The 9,676-nt window shown below is 48.6% G+C and overlaps 1 protein-coding gene and 1 non-coding gene across 2 annotated transcripts in view; one reads left to right on the forward strand and one right to left on the reverse strand.

Annotated features, from left to right (window-relative positions):
* Positions 1–1,951: 1,951 nt before the first annotated feature.
* Positions 1,952–4,778, reverse strand: LOC120682919 (vacuolar protein sorting-associated protein 54, chloroplastic-like). The gene is made up of 4 exons (XM_039964934.1): positions 4,662–4,778; positions 2,776–2,932; positions 2,594–2,682; positions 1,952–2,230 (listed from the first exon to the last, which is right to left on the reverse strand). The coding sequence occupies exons 1-4, from the start codon at positions 4,776–4,778 to the stop codon at positions 2,117–2,119; spliced, it is 477 nt and encodes a 158-aa protein (XP_039820868.1). The 3' UTR covers positions 1,952–2,116.
* Positions 4,779–8,762: 3,984 nt separating this feature from the next.
* The window catches only part of LOC120684231, a 3,401-nt gene continuing 2,487 nt past the window's right edge, over positions 8,763–9,676 (forward strand). Inside the window, exon 1 of the ribosomal RNA XR_005679206.1 lies at positions 8,763–9,676. This exon is cut by the window's right edge and continues 2,487 nt beyond it. This is a non-coding gene — a ribosomal RNA (28S ribosomal RNA).

Raw genomic sequence — 9,676 nt, forward strand, 5'->3', positions numbered from 1 at the left:
TGTGTATGGGGTACTAAATGTAGTTAAACAATAAAACTAATTGCACAGTTTGGATGTACACGACGAGATGAATCTTTTGAGCCTAATTAGTGCATGATTAGCCATAAGTGCTACAGTAACCCAATTGTGCTAATGATGCGGTCAAAGGCCTCAAAAGATTCGTCTCGCGGTTTCCAGGTGAGTCCTGAAATTAGTTTTTTAATTAGTGTCCGAAAAGTCCTCCCGACATCTGGTCAAACTGTTGATTTGACAATCAAAAATTTTTGGTTTGGGAACTAAACACGCTCTTACTTCTTTTTCACACGTAGAATCTTTACTTCTTTTTCACATGTCACATGCATAATCTTTACTTCTTTTTCACATGCAGAATCTTCGACCTAACTGGTTGAGGCGCGCTCAACGAGGCGGGCGTGACAGAACACGCCATTGTCGGGGCGCGTCCCTCGGGAGCTAACAGTGCATGGGAACATGATACTATGTCCAACGGCATATCCTAAAAGAGACCCTAAAGCATTTTAGGGAACCGATCTGCTCCAACGGTGTTCCTACAAGAGCCTCTATATTAAGGGAACACGTCAGAATACCCCAAATGTGGGGAACACCCCAAAATATGTGAGGGGTGTGTGGTATGGGAAATGTTGTTGGAGAAGATGTTTGTTTAGAGGATAAAATTGGTTTTGGGGAGAAGAATATTCCTCTTTAGGGAATGCAATTTAGAGAACGCCGTTGGACATAGTCTGAAAGCGGGCAAAGCCTCGAAGGGATACATGGTTCGTCGAAAGACTAATCTAGCTGGAGCCCAGCCGATGATTAGAGAGGCATACGACCGGTTTGGTTTGCGAAACTTTTGTGCTATCACAACCGGTTTTATATTTAAAGTGGTGGTGCTGAGTTTTACCAAGAACCTCACTGCCCGCTCCACCTCCATGCGGGACACGTCAGTTTCTCACCGGGAATCAATTTCCCGCTAGTGACTGAGAACGGGAAAATGGCCGGTTTACCCTTTTTCGAATTTTTCGAACGGAAAGGGGATTCAAATTTGAGCCGGGCGGGATCCTGTTTTTCTCAGCGAAAACCGCAAGATTATTGGCGGGAAATCGAAGAAAAAACCAGCAAATGTTCGTTGTGACCAGAAAATGTTATTTCATGTGTGGAAAATGAAAATTTTTGGCATGTCTGTGTCTAATTCGGCGTATATGACAGTTGAAAATGCATAATTTATATTTGACACACACATTCGTATAGAGGATTAATAATAATGATTACTGCAGTAGCCAGATGTCGGGATGCTGTTCGACTTTTGAACCTCGATCTAAATCATGTCATCAATCAAAATAATATTTTAAGGATTAATGTAATGATTAGTTGAATTGATGTCTATGTTGTTTTATGTTGACTTGTGTTTGGACATCGTATTAGTATTATGTAATGATTAGTTGAATTGATGTCTATGTTGTTTTATGTTGTTGTGTTGTTTGGACCTCTATTTGGTATTAGTTATTTGGTTTGTATTTGGTTTGTATTGTGTAACTGTTATTGAGGTTGTAGGATAATGTAAAATTAAAATTATGTGGTGGGTTGGTCTCCTGTTATCGTGGTGACTTAAGTGCCTCTTTGTCAAAGCTGTGCAGACCGTCCGCTGCTCAACCTTAAAACGAGTTTGATGGTGCTTTTATTTGACACTCTAAAACAGTAATAAAGTAAGAAGAGTATATTCAGAATTATTCAATGTACTCAACCACTATTGTTTACTAATCAGCCACTTGTTTTACTAATCAAATGGTCATGCACCTTCTTTTGTATGGTATGATATAAATAGTTCGCATATACAATGAGCAAAAGATTGACAGTGACTCTGTGCTATTATATTATGAGAAATGACCACATGCGTACCATGACACCAGAAATAAACTTAGTTTGCATCTTTGTATGGAATAGATAAGAGGGCACATTGCAAAATAAGAAAAACTTACCGGACATTCTTTATTGAATTTATGATGGACAAATCATTTGCTTTTCCTTGGACAAATAGGACTTTGGAAGTACTCCGTGTAAGAGTACTAGAGATCCGTGAAGAAACATTGTAGCCATTCTCTTGGGAAATAGTAGAAACAACTTAACCACCATGTTGTGCTGTAGGATTGCTAGCATCAACACTTAAGGTTCCATCAAGGTTCCCCATGATCCACTCAACTATTCTTTTCACTTCAGCTGCTTGCTGTAAATGTACTTGAAATTATAAAGATGTTATCCCATGATTATTTATATATTTTCTCATAGCAGGACGTTTGCACTGGATATGCCCCCACTCCTTTCCTTCCCCCTTCATTATATAAGAATATAATAACTGTCTAGAACAAATTGCTCACATTTCATAAAAGCAAATTAAATAATCAGTACATCAGGCATAGAGGCCAAAATAGATTGTTTTCAGGAACCAAATAAGCATTGATAAATGCTAAAACAGTGTAAGGCTACAAGTAGATTTTACAACCGGCCACAAGAAGATGGTAAAGTCAATAAAACTAAATTTTGCCCAGGATCTTCTTTCCCAAAAATATGAAAATGGAATTCTTGTTATGGATTATTTTACCTGTACTATCCTAAAAATGGCGGACAAAAGTTGAACAAACCCTTCAGATGACAGAGTTCGCAACTTATTTGCTAAGGACTGGCCTCCAGCTGCAGTTAAATGTTAATGTCAAAAGGATAGGAAAGTTTTGACATAAGAAATAGAACTCTGAAAAGAGATAGTGAATGGGTGGGAAATAATACCGTCAGCATCAGCAGCCCTGTCTCCAGTTACTGAATCAAAATCTATTGGTCTGGCAGTTAAAACTGGAAGCAACTCTGCAACTGTGGCCTTGATTGAAGCTTTCATAACAGTAATAAGTGTATCCCGGTAGATTCTGAGAAACGCAGGAAGTTTGTCCTGAAAATACAAAAAAATCATGTCCTGTCTACATAAATATTGACTATAGTAGTCTTCGTGGCCTTGATAACAGCTCTCACAGATTTAGCAGTAGGTCTACCTTGACATACGTTAGTAGCAGTTAGATTCAAGGTTTAGCAAGCAAATTTAATACGCATTGCAATGCTCTAAAGCTAGCCACTTAGCCAGGGAAAAAAATTCATGTGGCTTGCATGATAAATCACATTAAGTGATGTAAACTACAGTAACACTAAAAGGAGGGGTAGCCATGCAGCCAATAATTATTTTTTGCTAATTACAATATTGACATAATGCAAAACATAAACTATTAAGTTCCACTTTCTATCCAAGTATTCTTTTAGTGGGTGTATTATTGGGACGGCTCCTATTTACATTTTACATGGAAGGACTTTAGTCTCTCACAAGTTACAAATAACAAAATGAGGCATGTTCCGTTTGTCACCGCAGTCTGGCAAGAAAATCTCAACAGTTGTGGTAAGTGTTTGGTTTGCGACCACACTTCTTGCATGCTAAACGTGTTCTTCACTAGGCTCTAGCTGTCAATGAATCATTTCCAACATTGATTGGCAAAGTGTGAAATTTCCATGTTGTGCTGTAACACCACCACTCTTGCAGTGTTGCGGTAAGCTCCCCAATTTAGGTAGACATCGGCCAGGGTTCAAATCCTGGTGGCACAAAAAAAAAAAACTCGCCGACAATCCAAAAATAGTTGCATTGGTCGCCAGACCATTGGGCCGTGGTCGGCCCAGGTTACAATGCAGCCCTACAGGGTGTTCCTTCTCAGTAATGCTGTGAGGGCGGTCTTTTCCCTGCTGGTATTGTGAGCCTACAACCCACCTTGTTAGGTTTTGAAGTATTGAACCAAATGGAGGTGTATAAACACCCACTTTGTTCACACCAAACCTCCAACTGAATCTTTAAATCGATACAAAAGTTTCTCCAAATTAACAGATTTCAATAATTTACTTCCTAAATAATTTCCACAACATTCATACTTTTTTCTCAATCAGCACCTTACTTTTAACTGGAATGAGCAGTTAAAACCTGATTGCAACTGCTTCTATAATGTAACTTACAAAAGTATTGTCATAACTTTCCTAATCGTAGAATAGATATTCTTTTGTCAAACAATATGTTGTTAGCTTTTGGAAAAAAGGATAAGGAAAGGAAATTCTGTAAACAGAGCAAATTCTAAAAAAATAGCAATATGCCACTTAACAAGAAAAGGAGCATTGAAGTATTATAAAAACACTAGACAAGAATTCATTTGTAAGTGCAGCCAAGACCAGCTGATGACAGAAGGTTATTTAGTTTAAGATAAAGATAATGCAGAACTAACTGTTCTCAGCAGGCAAAGAGTAAAGTCCATTTTTGGCCATCCAACTCTTGCCTCGGTTTGGTTTTAGCCATCGAACTCCAAAACCGGGTATCTTTGACCACTGAACTATTAAAACCGTTCACATTTGGCCATAAGGCTGTTTTGGTGGCCGGTTTCGCTGACGTGGACGCCGCGTGGCAGTGGGGCCCACTTGTCAGCATTACAACCCCTCTCTCTTCTCTCTATCTCCCTCTTTCTCTCTCCTATCTCATCTCCTTCCTCCTCTCTCTCTCCTTCCTGCTCGCCGGCGGAGGCCATGGCGCGGCGTCCTCGGAGCTCCGCCGGTCTCTCTCTCTCCCTCCTCCTCGTGCCCGGCGACCCAATTCCGACCTCAGCCGGCGGCGCCTCCCTCTCCCCCCTCTCCCTCTGTTGCAGCGCGCGGCGGGCGAGCTCGGATGGAGCTAGCGAGCGCCGTTGCTGGTCCAGTCGGCGGCGGGCGGCGGCCATGGCGCGTGAGGGGCGCAGCCACTCGGGCCTCGCCGACGTGCTGCAGCAAGGGGATGGCACCACCTGCGGACGGAGTCGCTACAGGAAGCTCGCCGACGTCGTCGCGGAGAAGGCGGCAGCTCCCGAGATCGGTTCATGCCGAGGCGGCCGAGAAGAGGGAGGCGATGGTCGCCTAGGCATGCGAGGCGGCCGGGCGAGCTCGAGCTCCGCCTCGGGCCTGCACCGCCGGCTTGGCGAGCTCGAGCGCCGCCGCGGGCCAGCGCCGCCAGGCAAGCGAGCTGCAGCCCCACCACGGGCCAGCGCCACCGGAGGCCCGCCGAGGCTCCCCGCCGTTCCTCGCGAGGCCGGCCGCCGCTCCCGCATCGGCCTTCACGCCCGCACCGCGCAGGCCACCAGCCGTGGGAGCAAGGGAGGGGGCCGGAGAGGAGGGAGGGGGTGGAGGGCCGCACACGCCGGAGAGGAGGGAGGGCCCTGCACGCGGCGGAGAGAGAAATAGGAGAGAGAGGAGGAAGAAAGAGAGAAATATGAGAGAGATAAAAAAAATGACAAGTGGGTCCCACCAACATGTGGCAGCCACGTCAGCAAAACCACATCCAAAACCACCGGGATGGCTAAATATGAACGGTTTTGAGAGTTCGATGGCCAAGGATACCCGGTTTTGGAGTTCGATGGCTAAAACCAAACCGAGGCAAGAGTTGGATGGCCAAAAATGGACTTTACTCGCAGGCAAATAATGAGGGGGAGGAGACGATCTCTGAGAGTAAAACTTCCTTCCTCATCTCTGAGAGTAAAATCTATTACTTAAATAGTGCGAAAGATTAAACGCAACGTTACCAATTTAAAGCATATAATAGTGAAGTGATGAAGCAATCCAGACCATTATTTTTAATTAAAAAACATTATTTAGAGTTCACTGCAAATTTGGAAGATCAAAAGTACTTGCAAGAAAAAAATAAATTTTTGTTCACCCAGTTTCTAATTTGGCAGCATCATTACTGCCTTTCATTCAATTTTGGTTAATTGTGGTGAGACAGGGTCCGGGCCGGACGAGGCTCTCACCCTCCCAGGCGTCCCTTTCCAGGGAACTTGGGCCCGGTCCGTCTCTGAGGACGCCTCTCCAGACTACAATTCGGGTAGTGAGCCTACCTGTAACACCCTAATTTAAATTTCAGCATTTTATAATAAATTTAATTGTTTTATTTAATTTTCTAAGGATTTAATTTGCTTAGTCTTGCATTTAATCTAATTTTTGTTTCACAAGAAATTAAAATTTGTCTAAGTTTAAAACTTGTTGTTGCATTCATGCTGGTGCATGGTTTTATTTGTTGGTTTGCATAGGAGTTTGAATTCAAATTTCATTTGAATTCAAATAGATTTGAATTGTTTAGAAATAGAAAAGAGATGGAAAAAATAAAACCCACCCGGACCCAAACCAGCCCAAGCCCCTCTCCCCTCAGCCCACTCTTTCCTTTCTCTCGGGCCCGGCCTCCTCTCCCCTCTCTTCTTTCACCACGGCCCAGCTCGCGCGGCCCATCTCCCCCCCCCCCCGCGCCGGCCTTCTCCCAACAGCCAGCTCACCGCGAGCCGCACCCCGCGCCCCCCGCGAGCCGCTGCAACCCGGCCCCGCCTGCCAGCGGCACCCCGCTCGGGCCGCTCTCGCCCACACCCAGTCGCTGACAGCCATGGCCCGCCTGTCATCCCCCACCTCCGCCTTCACCGCGCTGCAACGGCCGCGCCGCAATCCCCGCCGGGATCACGACGGGCATGCCTCCCCGAGATCCTCGGCGCCTCCTTTAAACCCCCACGATCCCCTGCGCCTCTCCCATCCAGCCGCGCGCCGCCACTAACCCTAGCACACCGCCACCACCCCGCTCCGCCGCGCTAAAACTCTGCGCCGCCGCGGGCACGACGCTCCGCCGCTCCCCAGCACACCGGAGCCGCGCAGAAGCCTCACATCGGCTCCAGGAGTGCCTCCGAGCTCGCAGTCGCCGACCCGAACCCCTGCACGCGTGGGATTTCTCGCCAAGGCCCGCCGCCGGTAAGTGGATACGCCACAGCAATTCCGCACCACCGCCGGCGCGTTGACCTCACTGACCCGAGCACTGGCCTCACAGTCCGACGTCGAAGCCCCTCGTGTGATCCAGACGCCCGGAACGCCACTGCAGCATCTTCTCCCCGAGCGACACCCGCGACACGCCGCCGGTCCCCGACGCCGGTGCCTCTGCACGCCGTCACAGCTCGCATCCGAGCCTAGGTGAGCTGCACCCCAACCCCCTCCTTCCTCTGCGCACATTCCCCTAGCACGGGATGCACCCTAGCTATCCGGGCGCCGCACGCCGGCGCTGCGCCGCCGCGCAGGGCCGCTGCCGCCCTTGCCCTCCCTACTCCGGGCCTTCCCGAGGTCCAAAAAGACCCCAGGTGGACTACGCATGGCGCGTAGTCCATCCTAGACCAGATCTTGTGCCAAATCAAGCCCGGGAATGCCAATTTTGGCCAATTCCGGTGATCCTCCGCCGCGGGTGCGCCGCTCCGGCGAGTCCCGCCGCCGCCCGCGCCCCCAACTGCCTGTGGCCGCCCGATCTGGAAGTAACGCTCAGGATTAGAACGTGAGCTGATCAGATCTGAGCCACCAGATTGTGATCCAACGGCTGAGATCCACCCGTATCGCTTCGCCCTGGTAGTTTTGCTAAAGAGCCCTTAGGTTTTAGGGAAATCAACCCGCGGTCCAGCTTGGTTCAAAACTATTTACAGATGGGCCCCAAATCTTGCACAGACCCCCCGATCTTTCCAGAAATCAAACCCGCCGTCCAGCCCTTGCCTTTTTGCACGTTAGACCCTGGAACTAAGGTTTAATTACATTTTAGTCCTCGGTTTTGCCCAGAAACCCCCTAGAACTCTAGTTTTCTTACAAATAGGTCCCTGAAACTTGTTTTTGGCCTAGATTTTGCGTTTTAGCTCCGTTTTAGGCGTTCTTTATGTCCACGCGATCGTTGTAACGCGTATAATAGTTTGACTAGTTTAGTGTGCTGTTTTTATGTACTGATGTCCTGTTTCCTAGCTTTTGTTAGTGTTTGCTTGTATGTTTATGTTGTGCATTGTTTTTGGCCATGTGTTCGTGAGTAGACGTTGAGCTACCAGAGGAGCCCCAGTACCAGTACCAGTACCCGGAGCAGCCGTCTTCTGACCAGTTTGAGCAGCTGCAGGAGCAGTACGACGAAGGCAAGTATAACATGAACAACCTATCACTTTTAAATACATTTTCATACTGCATTTTAATACTGTATGCCTATAAGGATTTCCTAGCCACTTTATATCCTTTATATATATCCTTGGGTTGCATTTTGGTTAGTTGTGCTAGGTGCCGCGCTATAACACACTTGGTCCTTTTTAATTAATTTGATTAATGGTTTATGCAACTTAATTATGGGAGTGGCCCTCTGTGCTTCGTGCTTGGGTGGCTCACGTCTCGTTAAAATATGTTTTGTTAGAAACTTGGTTTAGGGGGCCAGCACGGTGCTTAGTGCTTGGTTGGCCACTCTCCATAAGGACCGGTTCATAGAGCGACAACCTGGGACAACAGCGCTATCACAAGACAGGAATGGGACGGTCTTGGCGTAATAATTAGGTCTTTTTGGTTTGGAGTAACTTACCTGCGGGGCAGGGGTGGTAAGCTTCTATGGCCCTCGTGCTGAGTGGCCTCGTCTGTGCGTCGTGTCTTGACGCCCACTAGACCTGCTCCATAGTCGCCGATCCACCCTCGCGGTTACTCCCTACCAACGAGATTCTTTGTTGGGCACGGACGTGGTGTTTGGCTCCCCATGCCTTGTGGTACGGTGGGCTAAAGTTGGGGCTGCCGGCGTATCGTGTCGAGCACCTGCATGTGGTGGGCGACATAAGTTGTTCTCGGTGCAGTGTCTCGGCACACTGCCAGCTTCTTGGCCTAGAGGACCCATTTAAGACCGTAGCGCCTCGGTGCTCGGACCGCGACCCCAGGTCAGACGGGATCACCCGCTGAGTTTAAGCATATAAATAAGCGGAGGAGAAGAAACTTACAAGGATTCCCCAACTTGAGAATCGGGTAGCCTCACTACCCGAATTGTAGTCTGGAGAGACGTCCTCAGAGACGGACCGGGCCCAAGTTCCTTGGAAAGGGACGCCTGGGAGGGTGAGAGCCCCGTCCGGCCCGGACCCTGTCTCACCACGAGGCGCTGTCAACGAGTCGTGTTGTTTGGGAATGCAGCCCAAATCGGGCGGTAAACTCCGTCCAAGGCTAAATACAGGCGAGAGACCGATAGCGAACAAGTACCGCGAGGGAAAGATGAAAATGACTTTGAAAAGAGAGTCAAAGAGTGCTTGAAATTGCCGGGAGGGAAGCGGATGGGGGCCGGCGATGCGCCCCGGTCGTATGCGGAACGGTTTTGCTGGTCCGCCTATCGGCTCGGGGCGTGGACTGTTGTCGGCCGCGCCGGCGGCCTAAGCCTAGGGGCCTTAGGTGCCTCTGGAAGCCGTCGTCGGCACGGCCGTTTCTTGCACGCCGCAAGGCGCGTCCCTCGGGACGCTGCGCTGCAACGGCCTGCGGGCTCCCCATCCGACCTGCCTTGAAACACGGACCAAGGAGTCTGACATGCATGCGAGTTGACGGGTTCTTAAACCTGGGAAGCACAAGGAAGCTGACGAGCGGGAGGCCCTCACGGGCCGCACCGCTGGCCGACCCTGATCTTCTGTGAAGGGTTCGAGTTGGAGGACGCATGTCGGGACCCGAAAGATGGTGAACTATGCCTGAGCGGGGCGAAGCCAGAGGAAACTCTGGTGGAGGCTCGAAGCGATACTGACATGCAAATCGTTCGTCTGACTTGGGTATAGGGGCGAAAGACTAATCGAACCATCTAGTAGCTGGT

Source organism: Panicum virgatum, chromosome 7N (genome assembly GCF_016808335.1).
Source record: "Panicum virgatum strain AP13 chromosome 7N, P.virgatum_v5, whole genome shotgun sequence".
Lineage (NCBI taxonomy): Eukaryota > Viridiplantae > Streptophyta > Magnoliopsida > Poales > Poaceae > Panicum > Panicum virgatum.